The sequence below is a fragment of the Melospiza melodia genome, unplaced genomic scaffold, assembly GCF_035770615.1.
Source record: "Melospiza melodia melodia isolate bMelMel2 unplaced genomic scaffold, bMelMel2.pri scaffold_32, whole genome shotgun sequence".
Classification (NCBI taxonomy): Eukaryota; Metazoa; Chordata; class Aves; order Passeriformes; family Passerellidae; genus Melospiza; species Melospiza melodia.
This window is the reverse complement of record NW_026948638.1, coordinates 2,064,678-2,083,307: the sequence shown is the minus strand read 5'-3', so window position 1 is coordinate 2,083,307 and position 18,630 is coordinate 2,064,678. Positions and strand designations below refer to the sequence as shown.

Sequence of the window (18,630 nt, the reverse complement as noted above, 5' to 3'; positions counted from 1 at the left end):
CCCATCCTGTCCCCACCCTGCCCCCACCAAGGGCCACCTACACGTGGGGACAGACATGACCTCGCTTCCTTCCCCTTCATCTGAAGAGCCGCCAGCCAGGGGAGCGGTGGCCACAGCAGCGAGTGACAGCCAGTGCACATGGCTGGGGACACCGGGATGGCCGGGAAGGTGGCACTGCTCCTGTGGGGTGAGTGCCCTGGGCACGGGCCTGAAACCCAGAGATGGGGAGGGGGCAGAGGGGGGCTGTGGGGTCCCCTGAGGTCCCCAATAACCCCAGAGTCAGTGCCAGTGCCAGTGACTGCACGGTGAGCACTCCACAGCCTCCACCCCGACGACCCCACAGCCCCTCCCCAGGGACTTGGGCTCATAAATCTCCCTCTCCTCTCCTTCCCAGAGCTCTTCTCGGTGCTGATGCTGGAGTGTTCCACCGAGCCCATCCAGGGTTCCCCCTGACTCTCAGCTGCCTCAGCACCCCCAGCCCCCTGTGGCCCCGAGCCCCCCTCCTGCACGTGTTCTACCGGGACGGGCAGGTGGTGGGGGGCCCGCAGGGGTCTCTGCAGCTGCTGGTGCCTGCCGTTGGGGTCCCCCACTCGGGGAATTACAGCTGCCAGGTGCGCTCTGAGGGCGGGGACGTGCGGAAGAGCAGCACCTGGCTCCACATCACGGTGCACTGTGAGTGTGGAGATGGGCACGGGGAGCCCCCACAGCCTCCTTGGGTCCCCCATCACGGTCTGGTTCCCCCATAAATGCCCGGGTCCCCCATCCTTTCCTGGGTACATCACCAGATGCCCCACTCCTACGTGGGCGCCCCCATTTTCCCTTTAATCCTTTTCCATGTCCCCCCTTTACTGCTGGGATCACCCTCTGTGTCCCCCCATTCCTCACTGGGCTCCCTTCATCTGTCCCTGGTTCAACCACAGCCCTCTCTGATTTCTCCCATGGTCTTCAGGTTCCACCATCCCCTTCCTAGGTCCCCATACCCTTCTTGGTGTTTCCCCATCTTCCTCTCCAGATAACAGGTCCCTGAACCCTCCATCCTTCCTGGGGGTGCCTTTCCAAGCCCCCTTCAATCTCTGACCCCCTCTCCCTCAGTGGGATCCCCCTTCCCCGTTCCCACCCACCCTCTATGGGTCCCTCATTGTCCTCCGGTGCCCCCCCTCCTGCAGGAGTCCTGCTCTCAGGGGTGTCACTGTGGGCACAGCCCCCAAGGGGACAGGTGGCACTCGAGGACTGCCTGGTGCTGAGCTACACAATGGCCATGGGGACAGGTCCCTTGTCCTTCTCCTGGAACTGGGGGGCTCGGGGGCACCACTGGGAACTGGCCCCCACCTGGAGATGGGGTACATGGCGAAAATGACAGCGGCCAGCACTAGTGCGGGGACAGCGTGGAAGAGAGTGTCACCCTGAATGTCGCTGTCCTGGGAGACCAGAGCCCTTGGGCTAAGGATGACCCCACCCACAGTATCTGCATCCCCATCCCACCTTGCCCGGTGCCAGTCGCATCTCTGTCCCCACAGTGCCCATGGCCAATGCCACCATCACCCCCGGTCACACCAGATGGGCACAGGTGACAACGTGACCCTGCATTGCTCGGTGCAGGTGGGCTCAGCACCTGTCACCTTCACCTGGCGGCACAACGGGCTGGAGGTGGCCCGGGGTCCCCTCCTGGATCTTGGGAACATCAATGGCAGACATTTGGGCACCTACCAGTGCGTGGCCACCAACCAGCTGGGACAGGACGGGCATCGAGCGTTCCGGGCACTCAGCCCTGAGCTGGCCTTGGAGGTGACAGCTGGCTCACTCTGGGTCACAGGTGGGGTCACATGGGGTCACCGCGGTGTTCAGGACCCCTGGGGTAATGGGTGACCCTGATGTGTCCCCCTCTGTTTCTTGCAGTGGCCGCAGGGGTCGGTGGGGCCCTTTCCTTCCTGCTTCTGCTCGTGGGTGTCATTGTGGCCTGGCACTGGTGGCACCGTGTGGGTGGGTGGCAATGGGGGGACGGGGGTCCCATTCAACTGTAGAGGCCTACAAAGAAGAGGGTGCAATAGGTTGGCACCCACAGGCCCAAAATTGTGACATTGGTGGGGGTCCTGTAGGGATTGGGGACGTGCTGGAGGGTTCTGCAGGGATATTGGGGGTTCTTTCAAGGGCCCTGGGGGCGTTTGGGGGGTCTTTGTCCCTCCTGGGCTTTGGGTTCTTGAGGTTGAGTTGGTCGGGGGCACTGGGGATGTTCATCTGGGGCATCAGGGATGCTTGGAGGTCCTGTGGAAAATTTAGGGTCCTTTGGGAGCTCAGAAATCCTGAGAGTGGTCAGGGCCCAGGGTCCCCTCAGTCACCCTACCACTTTTGCCTCAGCAGACTCCAGGACGGAGAAGGAAAGGTGAGTGGGGGGCTCAAACTACAGTCTCCCCTTTTACCCCAACCCCCAAGACCTCCCATTCCCTCCCCCACATTCCCGTTATTCCCTCAGGGCCCCCCCCGGATGCCCCAGCCCCCCAAGATGAGGGGGAGGTGTACACGCATGTACACGCATGTCGTGGTCACCAAGAGGGCAGGGGGTGAGTACGGGGGGGACACACACAGAGGGACACATCACCCACGAATGTCACCCCATCCAGATCCCACAGCCCGTGTCTCTCGCAGGGTCCCTGCGTGCCACCACCCTCCAGGATCCCCAGGTGACCTACATGGAGCTGCGGGGACCCCAGGGGCGACCACAGGAACCCAGTGACATCCACAGGAATGTTCTGTGACACTGGGGGGAACTGGGGGGCACTGGGGGTCCCCACCCATGGGCACCCACTCCTGTGTGTGCTGCCACTAAAAACTGCCCCTCCCCTCTCTGTGGAGGCACAAAGATCCCAAAGGGCTGAGAAACGAAAAATTTCCAGAAACAGCAATGAGATAGAATAAAAACAACAGCAACGGAAACAAAGTTCAGAGTCTGAATTGTGACAAAAGGAATGATTTCCGGGGAAAGTCACCAAAAACGAATAAACCTCAAATATTTCCTCTAGTTTTCCTCCACCAGAGGAACCTGGCAGGTTCCGGGACCTTCCTTGCTCTGATGGCCAAAGTGGCCTTCAGGAGCTCTGTATTCTCTTGTCCCCTGTCCCAAACCCCTCCTCTGCTGTGTTCCCCAAACGAGGAACTTACAAAGGTCCTGTGGGGATTCCAGAGCCTCCCCCTTTTCCAGGGCAGACGGAATCAGACCATGGCACAGGCCAGGGTGTCAGCGACAGGAAATTTTGATGTCTGGAGACATTTTGGAACTCCTGTGTATGATGGGTCAGGCCTTGCTTTTGGTGAGACAGGGCCCTGTCTGTCCATCAGTCTGTCAGCCATGGCACACTGGGGACAGGGTGATGCTCTGGCAAAGCCAGCTCCTGAGCGGCTGGGTGACCAGAAATGCCACCTGGGGAGAAGGGCCCTTGGTGTCCCAACTGGCTTAAAAGGCAGAGCATGAGGTGGCCAAGTCCCTGATCGGGTCTTCTCTTGGGGTTTCTGACCCATCCATACTGGAACCCAGGAGTTGGCAACCCATTTAAATGAGAAATATCTGCCAAGGAAAGTGGGATATTCCTGAAATGGAAAGAAGACCCATATCTAAAGCTTGCTTTAATTTCAAAGATTGTGGGACTCTCAGGCCAAAATGTTGGAAAAGGAATAACAGCGGTTTCCTGGGAAATTGATAAACCAGAACAGAACAAACAACACAAACCCAGAACTTTCCCTTCCACTCAGTGCTGTTGTTTTTTGTGGCAGTTATAACTGCGGCCAGCAGGGGACATTGCAGGGACACTCCCGACCAGCAGGGGGCGCTGCAAGGAGCACTGCCAGCCAGCAGGGGGCGCCGTGGTCCAGCTCCATCCCCTCAGGGGCCGTGGCGGCCTCGGACGGGAGGGAGGAGGGGAAATCGCTCCTTTTGCAAACTCACGGGCACCAATCGCTCCCAGCACCACCACCGGTAGCGGGCAGAAGCTGCCAAGGCAGCAGGTTGCATCCCAGTGCCCAGTGGCAGCGTAGCAGTGTCCTGGGGCCAGGCACACGCCCTGCAGAACACTCGCCACCACTCTCCATGATCCCAAATGGAAGGAAGGCAGTGCCTGACCCCAGGCAGGTCTCGGGTCCACAGCAGCAGCTCTGGTGGTTTTAAACCACAATTCCTGCAAGTCCTCAGCCTTTCTCTCCCTTTTCCTCTTTCAGTCCTGTCACAGCCGCTCTGGAAATGTTGAATTGCCCTGGGATGTTGAGGAAAGCTGGTACTCAGTGCTGACTCTGCCTGGGCTCCTCAGGGGGCTCCAGAGCACTTTTGGAGTTCCTGCTCTTCCTGGGCCACTGCTGGTCCTGACACAGAAGCCACAGGGGGAGGAGGAAGAGGAGGAAAGCAAAGCCACAGCCCTGAGGGCTCTGGAGCTGCAGCTAGAGCACAGGGAGAGCCAAGGCTGGAAGCAGTGCCTTGGGAGGCCAAAATGGGGCAAAACTGGAGCTGGTTGAGCCAATGCCCCTGTTCTGCTCTGGGAGCTCAGACTCTTAAGGAGGTGTTGTAATTATAGCTGGAGTTACTGAAGTTCAGCTGTGCTCCTAAATCATCCTGGTGCACAAACAGATGGCTTTGCTGCGTCTTCCAGGGATTTTGGGCTACACAAGGCAATATTTGATACCATTTGGGCGTCAGATGCTGCCAGCTCTGCCCACAAGGACCTTTCTTTACTGCCCGGAAGATTTTTGCTGGTGCTGGGGATGATTCAGTGCCTGTGCCATGTGGCTGGTGCTTCCTGCTAGCCTTCCAGGAGGGCCGAGCTGGAGCAGTGGCCGAGGCAGGAGCAGCTGGAGGAGGAGGTTTCCCATGGGAAAAGCATCTGGCCATGCAGGTGGAGCAAGAGTGCTGAAAATTTTGCAGGGTGGTCAGATGAGGCCCCCAGGGGCTGGGCCACAGTGGGGCACCACTTGCCATTCCAGCTTCCCCCAGATTTTGAGACAGAACAGTGACACCCATCGGCTCCCAAATCTCTCAGTGCTCAGGCACAGCCTCACAGGAGGACCCGGGGATGATTCGGATGCTCCCAGGCTCGTTCCCAACAAAGGGCAGGGCTCCAGGAGCGATCGGCACATCCCAAAAGAGCAGCCCGGGCCTGCTGGAGCCCGAGTGCTGCGAGCAAGGACAGTGTGAAGGAGCCAGGCCCCGCACAGCCGGCACTTCCACAAGAACGTCTCATCCTGCAGGAGCTCGGCAGCCTCTGCCGGTGCCGGCCCCGGGGCTTTCAGGGGGGCGCAGCCTGAGGGGCCGGGGGGCAGCGGGTGGGAGGGGCCAGGATTGAGGGACCGGGACCCCACTGGGGAGCCCCAAACGTGGAGAGAGCGAAACGGCAGAGGGGAGACTCCGGGACAGGGGGGAGTAGAGACCCTGCAGTGGGGTCTGCAGAAAGGAGTGACCGCAATGGTGGTCCCGGAGCACCGGGAAGGGGCTCAGCTGCCATCGTGCTGCGAGTGCCAGGACGGACACGGGGTGTCCAAACTGACTGTGACAGTGTGCCCGAAGCCACTGTGGAGATGTGTCGGGACTGAGCGTTGCCAGGGTAAGGCTCGGACAGCTCCGGGAAGTGGAGGGGTACCCTGGAAGGTGTGCAGCAGGGGCAGGGCAGAGCCCTGTCTATTCCCTATGCCTTGTGCAGATGAGGAGGGCAGGGAAGGAGGAGCTTTGGGAACACCTGGAATCCAAACAGGATCGCTCCCCACAGCCCCATCATGGCCATAGAGCAGAGCCACTGCTCAATATTTCCCACATTTCCCTCTTGTCTGGCAGCTAAACCAGAACCCGAACTTTCTTTCCATGAGGTTCCAAAGGGCTGCTGGTTTTGTTCAAGAAGGAGGATCCAGTCAGGTTGTTGAGCAGATTGTTGTGGCATTTGCAGTAGTTATGGGGTTCTCTTAGTCCCTTGAAGACAGGGATTAAATGATCAATTGCTGCATTTCCAGACTGGTTCCCTCACAGCTGCCTCTGCAGAGGTGGTTTCCAGCCAGCCCTGCTCTGGAATCCATCAAAAGCCCTCTCAGAGCCACTGCTTGGGCTCCGTTTGGGTTTTGTGCTTCTTGCAGGGCTGAGCTAACCACAGGCAGGCCTTTTTCCACCCACAGAATTCTCACCTCTGCAGCAGCTCTAAATCTGCCAGAATCAAAGCCAAGGGGGCAGGGGGACCCTCAGGTGCTGGCTGCCACCTGGGGCTGGCCAGAGCAGGGCTGGGCAATGGCCATCCCTGTGCAGTGGGGCTGGGCCATGGCTGGGCCCCACCCTTGGATGGCCACTGGCTTCAAGGAGCAGGAATTTGGGAGCCCCTTCCTGGCTGGGGCTCCATTCCCCAGCTGCTCTTGCAGGCTCAGATCCTGCAGAAGACGAGCAAGAATGGAGAAATCTGGAGCCCCCCGGAGCTGCCATTCCCCAGGACAGGACCCCCTTGTCCAGCATGTGTCCCCCCTGGGACAGGATCCCCCCATCGCAGAAAACTCCCCTCCCCCCCATCTGACACTTAGCACAAACGGCCTCTTCCTTACTCTGCAGGACAGAAAAAGTGAAAGTGTTGGGGCACACAGCCAGACACCCCCATGCCCCACAGCCTCCCCAGCCCTGCCTGCAGACCCCTAACCCTTACTAGCCCCACTCTGGGGTTCCCCCAACTCATTCGCCGCTCTGTTGTTTCCCAGAATAATCAAGGAACAAACTGGGGCATTGTGAAATTTAGGGATCAAAGGGAGGAAATGGAAATGAAGAATGGAAAAAGCCCCTGGGAGCTGGAGGCACACAGACTCAGAGCCCTTCAGAATTTCCTTGGCGTCACCCCCAGGCCATTGGCACACTTCAAGCCCTGTGCTGGGCTGTGGGTCACCCCAAAATCTGAGGCACTCAGGGAAGGGGCTCCAACCCATGGACCCACCGAGCCGCTGCCCATCTCTGGCACCCTCATTCCCCTGGGAACCCAACCATGGGACCCCTATTCCTTCAGTCCCCCTGTCCTGGGGACCCCATCCCAGTACTCACATTCCCCAGGATCTCCATGGCCCAGAACCTCATTCCCAAGGAACCCTCTCCCATTCATTTCATCCCCAGAAATTCCTCTTCCCCCAGAACTTTGATTCTCCCAGAAACCCTCATGCCCACTGGATCCCTCATTCTTCTGGTACCCTCATCCCTAGGACAACCATCCCCTGACCCCAAATCCCTGGAGCCCTCATTGTTCTGGGACTTCCATCCTTTAGTTCCTCCAGCCCTGGGCACCCCCATTCCCATGGCACCCCCGTCGCTGGTTACTCCCCCTCCTCAGAACCCCCATTCCCAGGGACCCAATACCTTGGGCTCCCCATTCTCCTGGAACCGATCCCTGGATCTCCAAACACCCTGTGCCCCTCACTCCTGCCAGGCCCATGTCCCACCTTCTGCCACTCTGTCTTGTCCCCATCCTGTCCCCTCCCTGCCCACAGCCTGTCCCCAGCTTGTGGTCACCCTGCCACCACCAGGTGCCACCTACACATGAGGAAGAGACCTGACCTCGCTTCCTTCCCCTTTGGCCATAGAGCCACCACCCAGGAGACAGCCACCCTGGCAGTGAGTGACAGCCAGTGCACATGGCTGGGGACACAGGATGGCCGGGAAGGTGGAGCTGCTCCTGTGGGGTGAGTGCCCTGGACATGGATATGACACCCCGGGGATTGACCTCTGTGAGACAGAGACCAGTGGGGAGGCGGCACAGGGAGTGGGAGAACATGTCGGTCACTGAGGTGCGATTCTGCTATGAGGACAAGGAGGGGCAGGCGTCCCTCAATGGGACTGTTCTGTCCCTTTCCCCTCTGCAGCTGAACCACAGTGGGCGCTACTGCTGTGGGGGCTGGGTGAGCTCCAACGTGTCCTCGTGGGTGCTCTCAGCGCCGGTGACAGTGACAGTGCACAGTGAGCACCCCACGGCTAGAACTGCAATCTCCTGACACCCCCAAACCCACCTCCCAGCAGACTCAGAGTCACAGTCCTTAGCTCCCCTCTCCTTCCCTGAACGCTTCTCGGTGCCAGTGCTGGAGGGTTCCCCAAGCCCACCAAGGGGTCCCCCCTGACTCTCAGCTGCCTCAGCACCCCCAGCCCCCTGCGGCCCCGAGCCCCCCTCCTGCACGCGTTCTACCAGGATGGGCAGGTGGTGGGGGGCCCACAGGGGTCCCTGCAGCTGCTGGTGCCCACTGTGGGCGTCTCACACTAGGGCAAATACAGCTGCCAGGTGCACCCCAAGAGGAGGGATCAGTGCGGAAATGCAGTGCCTGGCTCCGCATCACAGTGCACAGTGAGTGTGGGGACGGGCACGGGGAGTCCCCAGAGACCCCCCGGGTCCCCTTCCTTGGTACCTCCATGTCCCCCTGACACCTTTATTGTTTCCCTTTGCCTCCACCCTCAGTCCCTTCACTCCTCTGTGGTGTGACCCAATACCCAAAGTCCCCCATCACACCCATCCCCCTCATCCCTATCCCCTCAAACTGGCTGCCAGCCCCTCCCTGTGCCCTCAGCCTTGTCTCTGTTCCCACAGTGCCCATGGCCAATGCCACCATCACTTGAAGTCCCCTGTATCATCAAGTGCACGCGGGTGACAACGTGACCCTGCACCACTCAGTGCAGGTGGGCTCAGCCCCTGTCACCTTCATCTGGCTGCACAACGGGCAGGAGGTGGCCCAAGGTCCCCTCCTGGAGCTCAGGGCTGTTGATGTGGGACATTCAGGCACCTGCCAGTATGTGGCATCCAACCAGGTGGGACAGAAGGACACCAGGCTCTCAGCCCAGAACTGGTCCTGGAGGTGACACCTGGCTCATCCTGGGTCACAGGTGGGGTCACACGGGGTCACCAGGGTGTTCAGGAACCCCAAGGTTCAGGTTGACCCTGGTGTGTCCCCTCTGTCCCCAGCAGTGGCTGTGAATGTCGGCAGGACCCTCCTGTTCCTGCTCCTGCTCCTGGCTGTCATCGGGGGCTGTCACTGGTGGCACCACCAGGGTGGGTGACAATGGGGGGGGATTGGGGTCCTGGAGTAAGGAGGAGGCCCCAGAGTGGAGGCAGAGATCAGCAGCACCGAGGGCACCTGATCTGGGGGACACTGAGCCTGCAGTGACCTCACCTGGGGTTCCTGGGGATTTCTGGGGAATTTGGAGAGTCTTAGCTGTGCTCTAGGGCCATCCCCGGATGGGCTTTGAGGAAAATTGTGGTGCATTGGGAGTTCCTGGAGGGTTTGGAGAGCTCCTAGAGGGCTGTGCTGGGATGTTGGAGGATCTTTGTGGGTCCTGTGGGAGTTTGGGGGCCCCCCTCTCTGCCATGCTTGGGGTTCTGGGGGCTCAGAGGGTTGGGGGCACCAGGGGGACTGGGGGCACTGCGGTGTTGCAGAAGTTCCAGGAGGTTCAGGGGTGATCAGAGTGTCCTGGGGGAATCAGGAGTCCATTGGAATTTGGGGCTGCAGTGGGGATATGGGGATCCTGTGGGTGGTTGGAGCTCCTGAGGTCCCAGGAAGGATCAGGGGTCCCGGTGTCCCCACAGTCACCCCCTCCCCTTTCCCTTGCCGCTCCCAGGAAGCTCCAGGAGAGGTGAGTGGGGGGCTCTGGCTGGGACTCCCCTCTCCCCCTCCCCAGACATGACCCAGACCCCCCCCCATCCCCACAGGAGGAAGGGGCAGTGCTGAACCCCGCACATTGTGGGCACCAAATGGGCAGATGGTGAGTACAGAGGGTGACAGTGACACGTCACCCGCGGGTGTCACCCCCACCCAGGTCCCCACAACCAGTGTCACTCTCAGGGCCCCCATGGGTCTCCCCCAGCCCTGCCCCACCTCGGGATCCACAAGTGACCAATGTGGAGCTGTCGGGACCCAACGAGGGACAGTGGGACCCCTGTGACTACGATGACATGCTGTGACGCTGGGGGCACTGGGGTACCCTGCCTGAGGGCACCCACCATGTGTCCCCCCAAGCTCCCATGGGTGCTCACCGTGTCTGTGGGGTGCCCACGAGTGGGGGTCCCATGTGGGGCTGCCCAGAGCTCCCCATTCCAGTGCTCCCAGCGCTCCCAGTACCCCCAAAGTCTCCCCATTCCCTTCCCCAGAGCCTTGTCCCTCCTATTGGATCCAAAATACAGCTCTTTGATTAAACTGGGAGAAATGGTTTTTGTTTGTTCAGCTCTGTCAATTCAGCTTGGGAAGGAGCCAGGTCCCTGTCAGGTTAAGGAGCAGATTGTTGTTGCTTTCTTTCCAGTAGACCTGGGGCTCTCTCAGTACCCTGGGGACAGGGGCAAATTGATAAATTGCTGCATTTCCTGTCTAGTTCCCTCCCAGCTGCCCCTGCAGGGTGGGTTTCCAGCCAGCCCTGCTCTGAAAACCATCAAAGGCCTTCACAGGATCACTGCTAGTGTCACTCTGGCTTTTGTGCTTCTTGCAGGGCTGAGAAAACCACAAGAAGAACAAAACCCAAGAACTTTTTCCACCCACAGAATTCTCACCTCTGCAGCATCTCTAAAGCTGCCAGAATCAAAGCCAAGGGGGCAGGGGGGACCCTCAGGTGCTGGCTGCCACCTGGGGCTGGCTAGAGCAGGGCTGGGCAATGGCCATCCCTGTGCAGTGGGGCTGGGCCATGGCTGGGCCCCACCCTTGCATTGACAGGGCTCCCCAGGATGTGCCACCCCGTGGACTGGTTTCATCCAGGTCACCCCCAGAACAAGATCCTGCCTGGACAAGACCCCCCTGGATGTGCCCCCCCCAGGACAGAACCCCTTCCTTTCCCATCTGACTCTCAGCACAAATGGCCTCTTCCTGCTTGTCCAGGAAAAGGAAAGTAAAAGTGTTGAGGGAGCACAAGCAGACATCCCCCAAAGCCTCCCCACCCTTCCCTGCACCCCTCACACCCCATTTTCCCCCCCCCCCCGGGGTCCCCCCAACCTGTTCCCTACTCAGGTGCTCCCCAGGATTGCTGAGCCAGGAACTGGGGCTGAGGGGACCAGGCACAAAAGTGAAGAAAATAATGGAAATAGAGAAATAAAGAGAGGTAAAAGTCAAGAGCAGGGGAGGGCACAGAGTTAGAGCTATCCAGAACCCCCATGTGATGCTTGCCCAGAAAACAAGCAGAGTGGGTGGGCAGTGCTGGGCCCTGTGTCACCCCAAAACCTGAGGCACCCAGGGAAGGAGTTGTGACCCCTGTGCCCCTCCAGCCACTGCCCATCCCTGGCACCCCCTTTCCCCTGGGATCCCAAACATGGGAATCCCATTTCTTTCAGTCGCCCCTTCCCTGGAGTCCCCATCTCCGGACTGCAATTCCCCAGGATCTCCAACACCAAGGAACACCATCCTGGTTAATTCCAGCCCTTGGGACCTCCCTTCCCTTGGGGACATTCATTCCCCCAGGACCCCCATTCTCACAGAGCCCCCATTCTCACAGAGCCCTCCTTTCCCCTGACACCCTCATCCCTTGGCCACCACCTCTTGATCACTGGAGGCCAAGTTGTTCTTGGACCCTCATTCCTGAGTCTGAGTCCACCCAACACTTGGGGCCCCAATTTCCATGGGATCCCATCCTGGTAATTCCAGATCCGGGGACACCCCTTCCCTTGGGGACATTGATTCCCCCAGGACCCCCAATCTCACAGGGCCCCCTTTAACCCTGGCACCCACATCCTTGGCCACCATCCCATGATCAGAAGTCCCTGGAGGCCACGTTGTTCATGGACCCTCATTCCTGAGTCTGAGTCTACCTAACCCTTGGGATCCCCATTCCCCTGGGACCCCATCCCTGGGCACCCCATTCCCATGGACGCCCATCCCTGGCTCCCTACACAGCCTCAGCCTCAAAATTCTGGCAACACCATGTCACACTATCACCCCCATCTCTCAGAAGTTCCCCAACCTGCCACCATCCTGTCCCCACCCTGCCCCCATCCTGTCCCCACCCTGCCCCCACCAAGGGCCACCTACACATGGGGACAAGACGTGACCTGGCTTCCTTCCCCTTCGTCCAAAGAGCCGCCAGCCAGGGGAGCGGTGGCCACAGCAGCGAGTGACAGCCAGTGCACAAGGCTGGGGACACCGGGATGGCCGGGAAGGTGGCGCTGCTCCTGTGGGGTGAGTGCCTTTGGCAGGGGCCAGACACCACGGGGATGGGCCCTGGTGAGGCAGAGACCAGTGGAGGGGAGCGGGGGCACAGGGGGGCTGCAGGGTTCCCTGAGGTCCCCAATGCCAGGAGAGTCAAGGCATGAGGTGACCAGGGTCGTGGGGAGGCTTTAGGGACAGGAGAGGGGGTTAAGGAACATGGGGACAATAACAGGGGGATGGAATTTAGGGAGGCATCGTGGGACTGGTGAAGATGTGGGGACATGAACAGGGTGCCTGGGGGACCAGGACAGGAATTAGGGGAAAAGCACTGTGCAGATGGGCCCTGGGTACAGAGACCATGGGACTGGTGGGGGTGACCTGTGCCGGCACGGGATGGTCCTGGCATCCCCAATCCCACGGTGTCCATGGTGTCCCTGTGTCCTGCCTCAGCCTAAGGTGGCCCTGGAGCCCCAGTTCCTGAGAGGTCTGTGCCACTCTGGTGTCCCCACACGAGAAATCTGGGGGTGATGCCATAACCCGAGCTCTGGTGCTGCTGTAACTAAAGAGCCCTGTCCCTTCTCTCTTCCAGCCCAGACACTCGGCTTTGCTGGTGAGTCCTCAGGGGATGCCATGGCCCAACCCTGCTGTGCCCAGCCCCACGCTGGCCCTGGCAGGCTGGTGTCCCCTGTCACCCACAGGCACTCAGACCACCTGGATCATCGTGGAGCCCCCCTGGATGCCAGCAGTTCTGTGGGACCGGGTGACACTGACCTGCCAGGGCTCGGGGACCTCCAGTGCCACCACATGGTACAAGGATGGGCAGCGCTGGGGACAGCAGGGACATGACCGCCTCACTGTCACTGAGAATGGCACCTATGAGTGTAACAGAACCGGCACTGGGCTCAGCCTCCCCGTGAGAGTCTCTGATGGTAAGAGGGGTTTGAGTGTCCCCAGCCTGGCACCTGCGGGGACCCCAAGGGCTCTGGGTGGGCTCTGCTCCATGGGTCACCTCCTTTGTGACCAGAGCCCATCCCCTGCATATGGGAACAACCCAAAGCATGCCAGTGTGGAGGGGCCCCTGTATTGGAATTGGGGACCCCTAGTGTGCTCGCTGTGACCCACTAGGGGGGTCCCTATTGGGTGGTGCCTTCAGGACCCTCCAAGGCCTCCTGATGTGACCGGACCCACTTGTTCCCCAGACTGGCTGGTGCTGCAGGTGCCGGCACGGCCACTGCTGGAGGGGGACACGGTGACACTGCGCTGCCGGGCCCGGCGGAACAACCTGGGCACCTGGGTGTCCTTCTACCATGAAGAGAAGCTGTTGGTGGAGCTCCGAAATGGGACAGAGCTGACCCTGTTCCCTCTCCAGCTGCACCACAGTGGGCGCTACCGCTGCAGGGGCTGGCTGAAAGACAGGGAGTGGGTGGTGTCCGCGCCGGTGACAGTGACAGTGCATGGTGAGAACCCCACAGCTTCCACCCCAACACCCCCACAGCCCTTCCCCAAGGACTTGGGGTCACTGTCCCCACTGCCTCCAATCTCCTGCCCCGAGCTCCTCCCAGTGCAGGTGCTGGAGGGTCCCCCCGAGCCATCCTTCACCTCCCCCTGACTCTCAGCTGCCTCAGCACCCCCAGCCCCCTGCGGCCCCGAGCCCCCCTCCTGCATGTGTTCCACAGGGACAGGCAAGTGGTGGGGGGCCCTCAGGAGTCCCTGCAGCTGCTGGTCCCCACCATGGGCGTCTCCCACTCAGGGAATTACAGCTGTCAGGTGTGCTCTGAGGGGGGGCCGTGCGTAAGAGCAGCACCCGGCTCCGCATCAGTTTGCAGTGAGTGCGGGGATGGGCACAGGGCCCCCCACATGCTCCTAGGGACCCCTGACTGGGATACTCCATGACCCCCAGAGACCTTTCTTGGGTCCTTCCACCACTCCCCTTGTCTCCACAAATCCATCGCTTAGCCCTGTCCCCACTATCCCCGATCACACTCATCCCCTCCCGTCCCTATCCCCCCACACTGGCTGCCAGCCCCTCCCTGTGCCCTCAGCCCTGTCTGTGTCCCTGCAGTGCCTGTGGCCAATGCCACCATCATCCCAGGTCCCCTGTCACACCAGGTGCGTGCAGGTGACCCCGTGACCCTGCGCTGCTCGGTGCAGGTGGGCTCAGCCCCTGTCACCTTCACCTGGCTGCACAATGGGCAGGAGGTGGCTCAGGGGCCCCTCCTGGAACTCAGGGACATCGATGTGGAACATTCAGGCACCTACCAGTGCATGGCCACCAATCAGCTGGGACAGGATGGGCACCGTGTGTTCCAGGCACTGAGCCCTGAGCTGGTCCTGGAGGTGACACCATGGGGACACAGGGACACAGGTGGGGTCACACGGGGTCACCAGGGAGTGCAGGATCCCTGGGGTGATGGGCGATCCTGATGTGTCCCCCTCTGTTTCTTGCAGTGGCCGCAGGGGTCGGTGGAGCCCTTTTGTTCCTGCTCTTGCTTGTGGGTGTCATTGTGGCCTGGCACTGGTGGCACCGTGTGGGTGGGTGACAATGGGGGGACGGGGGTCATGGAGAGACATTGGAAGGCCCCCAGAGAAGGGGGCCATAGGGCAGCACCCACAGCCCCTGACCAGGGAGGGGCTCAGCCCCCAGTGACCATGGCTCAGAGGCCTGGGGAGCTGTTGGAGGGTCCTGCAGGGATTTTGGGGGGTCTATCAGGGGTCCCCCTCCCTGCCAGGCTCAGAATTCTGGGGGCTAAGGGTGTTGGTGCAAGTGGGGTGGGTCAGGGATACTGAGGGGGCATCAGGGATACTGGGGGAGCTTGGGGAGAATTGTGTGTCTGGTGGTGGTTCAGCATTGCCAAGGGTGGATGGGGGCCCCTGGGTCTCCAAAGTCACCTGTCCGGTTTTCTTTGCAGATGCCAGGAAGCACCAGGAAAGGTGAGTGCAGCCTCCAGCCATGATTAACCTTTTACCCAAACCCCCAGCACCTTCCATCCCCTTCCACACACCCCCTTATTCCAACAGGGCCCCCTCAGACCTCCTGGCACCCCCAGTGAAGGATCCTCAGCCGACGTACATGGAGCTGCACAGGCAACCATGGGAACCCAGCGACATCTATGGTAATCTACACCAAAAGTTGTGATCCTCTGGGAAGCGGGAGGCACTGGGTGACACTGGGGGTGCTCCCTCCATGGCTCCTGTGGTTGCCCATCCTTCCAAGGGAGGTGGTCATGGGTCAGGGGAAGGCTATACAGGGCACCCTGTGCTCCCCATTTCCTCTCCCTGTACCCACAAGGGCTCCCCCATCCCTTTGCTCGTACCTGCAGGGGCTCCCCAGCCCCGTCCAAGTGCCCAAGTACCCTCAGGGCCTGCCCCATTCTCTCCCCATAGTGCTTGCAGTACACACAGGGCTTCCCCATTCCCCCTCCCACTATCCCTGTCCCATCCCGCTGTAAAAGGGGGAACTGGGGAGGATTCTTGCTGAAAGGTTTCTCAGATGAAAATGAAGCAAAAACTTGGCAATATTATATCTGAGAACTGTTTATTGATAAAGGAGAATAAGCATTCGTACTGAAGGAGGAGGGAAGGGAGTAGAAAGGGAAAAGGATAGAGAGAGAAACAGAAGACAGGGACAGCGTTACCACAAGAAGCTCGGGAGCTCTGTGGGCATCAGCTCGGCAGATGGAGTGTGTGTGCTGCAAGCCAGGGCGAGCCACATTGCTTTTGTGATTGTCTGGGCGTGATTTCCAAGGATGGCACCTGTGTGTCTCTGGCATGGGCGAGCGATGGCTGCAGGCTGGTGCTGCGGCACTGGTGGCTCTGGGCTGGCTGCGGGGGCTGGGGCTGCGGTGGGCAGGTGCAACAGGCTCGGTGCTGTGGGCAGCATGGGAAACATGGCAGAGGAGGCGGGTGGGTGTAGGCAGCATCTACTCCATCAGGGAAAGCAATGAAGGAATGTCCAGGATGAGCAGGACTGAGCTGCCTCGGGGAAGCAGCAAAGCAGGGAAGAATGGATGCAGGCAGGGAAGAAGGACCACTGGACAAAAAGGCAAGGGAGTGGAGTGTCGATGATATTTTTACCCGATGTCCAGGAGGAATGATGCAACTTACCCCATCTTATCAGAAGGCTTATTAAGTACTTTATTATATTATATTATTCTATACTATATTACAATACATCTAAACTGAATCTGCCAAGCACTCAACTGCACTCCACTGCACACAATCTCATGACTGTCAGCTGACAGTCCAGACACACACAGACCTGGATTCAATTGGTCACTGAATCAAAACACTCCCAACAGAATCCAATTACCAATTCCCTTCAGGTAAACAATCTTCCACAATGCATTCCACTTGTGAACAACACAGGCGCAGTAAATGAGATAAGAATTGTTTGGATAATGCTTTGCCTCTCTCACTGCTTCTCCCAGGTTCAGAGAATGTCAATCCCACAGGGGAGGATGGCCAAGCTGACCCTCTGAGTGAGCCCCTGATCCCTCCAAGAAACCCAAAGCAAAACACTCCTGTTGTGTCACAGTTTGCTGCTTTTATTTGCAAAGGCTCCTCCCACAGCACAATTTCCCAGCCATTTTTCCCACATATTTTTCCCGGGCATCTGTCCCACCAGCCAGTGGGGGTCACTCACAGCCCAATCACTGAAGCTTTCTCTCCCGATTTGTCGCTTTCTCGGCTGTTTAGGTGGCCTTGGACAGCCCGCGCTTCAAAGGATGAGAAGAGACTTCAGATCTTTTCTCGGTCTCGGTGTTTAATAATTGTTTATCTAAAAGATTTTCTCTTGGCCCGACAGAGGTCTGCCCAGCATGTCAGCCATGAGCACACTGCGAGCCCCTGGGGCGGTCACCTATCTTTATACTCGAAGTTACGTATACAATATTTATCATTTTTCCCCAATACCTTTTACCCTTATTAACCAGTGCACTTTTAGTAATAACCAATCCCAAAGTGCCAACATCACCACAGAAGATGGAGGCCAAGAAGAAGAAGAAGAAGGACAGGACACACCCCAATTCCTCCATCTTACTTCTTTAGACCCCCCCTGTACAGAAATCCTAAACCCTGTGTCTTACACTCTAATTAACTTATCCCTTCACCATTCACCCAGTGAAATCCTCCCATCCTCATACAGGTGTCGTCTCCTGTGTAGGATCAAAGTCCAGCCACCAGACGCTTCTGGCAACATTCCAGGACCTCCGAGCCCCCCAAGGGTGGTCTCGGCCTCTCTGCACCTCAGTCCTGAGGTGCTGAGATCCCACACCGATTCTCTGTTGTGTGAAGCCTTGCCAGGGACAGGGTTCTTAGCACATGTACAATCCACAGAGTCATTTTTCACCTCCTGTGTAGCACATGTTGAAACATAAATCCAAATCAGATTTGTTCCTCCTAACCCCCATGTGCTTAGTGGCTCTGCAGTCCCCCTCCCAGTGCTCCCACTAAGGTGGCTTACTGGTGCCCATCCCAGTTCCAAGGTGGCACAGCACCTGGTTCCCTGCTCCTGGGAAAAAAATGCAGCTCTTTGGTTAAACTGGCAGAAATGGTGTTTCTTTGTTCAGCTCTGTCAAGGAAGCTGAACAAAGTAGGAACCTTCCTTGAAATGGAAAATACAACCACCTTCTCTCTGAACTATTGTAACTTTGAAATTATGGGGCTTTTCGGCAAAGATGTGGGAGCAGGAATAACAGTTCTTTACTAGTATGTGTTGTGAGAAACAAGTTAATGTAAGTGGACTTTCATGTGATATTATACACATTGATACTGCATTATTGATTGTATTGTTGATTAAATATTGTGATGTTGTTGGGACAGTGATGTGTATTGTGGAGTGGCTGATGTTGGGGTGGCCATCCAAGGGTGGGGGCCAGCCATGGCGCAGCCCCACTGCACAGGGATGGCCATTGCCCAGCCCTGCTCTGGCCAGCCCCAGGGGGCAGCCAGCACCTGAGGGTCCCCCCCTGCCCCCTTGCCTTTGATTCTGGCAGCTTTAGAGCTGGATGGGAAATTGAGGAGAGCCATTCCCTGCAGCATTCCAGAAGCAACTTCCTCTGATAAATCCCTTTTTTTGGGAATGTGGAGACCCAGAGCAGGAGGTTCTGACATTTCCCACTACAGGATAGAAGAGCCTCTTTTTACTTCATTCCATGGGAAGGTTACCATGGGAAAAGCTTTGGATTCAGTGGGTGGAAGCTGGAGGTTGTCTTTCTTATGGAATTCCTCTACCACCCCTTTTCCAGGGAGTTGGGAAGAAACTCCTCAGCCCAGTGCAATATTCCCTGGTGTGAGAGTTTGTCAGAATTTTCCCTCATCTGCCTCACAATTGTCCTTGGGAGATCACTGAAGAGAAGACCCCCCCATCTATATCTGGCTCTGAAGGAGAAAAGTCACACGCCATGGGCCTTGAGACCTGAAAGCTCAGTGTTAAGCTATTGTTTCCACAAGTACGTTTGCTGTATGCTAAGAAGGGGCACCATGCTCTGTTTGCAACAATAGCAGCTTTGGAAGCTGTCCCACCTCTCGGCCTGGCTGGAC

At 58.5% G+C, this 18,630-nt stretch overlaps 1 protein-coding gene and 1 long non-coding RNA gene across 2 annotated transcripts; both read left to right on the top strand.

Annotated features, from left to right (window-relative positions):
• Positions 1-7,888: 7,888 nt before the first annotated feature.
• On the top strand, positions 7,889-8,934 carry LOC134434080 (uncharacterized). Its single transcript, XR_010031804.1, has 3 exons — positions 7,889-7,942; positions 8,241-8,321; positions 8,562-8,934. It is a non-coding gene; the product is annotated as an uncharacterized LOC134434080 (long non-coding RNA).
• Positions 8,935-12,027: 3,093 nt separating this feature from the next.
• LOC134434090 (low affinity immunoglobulin gamma Fc region receptor II-like) lies at positions 12,028-13,699 on the top strand. The gene is made up of 4 exons (XM_063182785.1): positions 12,028-12,120; positions 12,680-12,700; positions 12,789-13,019; positions 13,290-13,699. The coding sequence occupies exons 1-4, from the start codon at positions 12,090-12,092 to the stop codon at positions 13,697-13,699; spliced, it is 693 nt and encodes a 230-aa protein (XP_063038855.1). The 5' UTR covers positions 12,028-12,089.
• Positions 13,700-18,630: the final 4,931 nt, after the last annotated feature.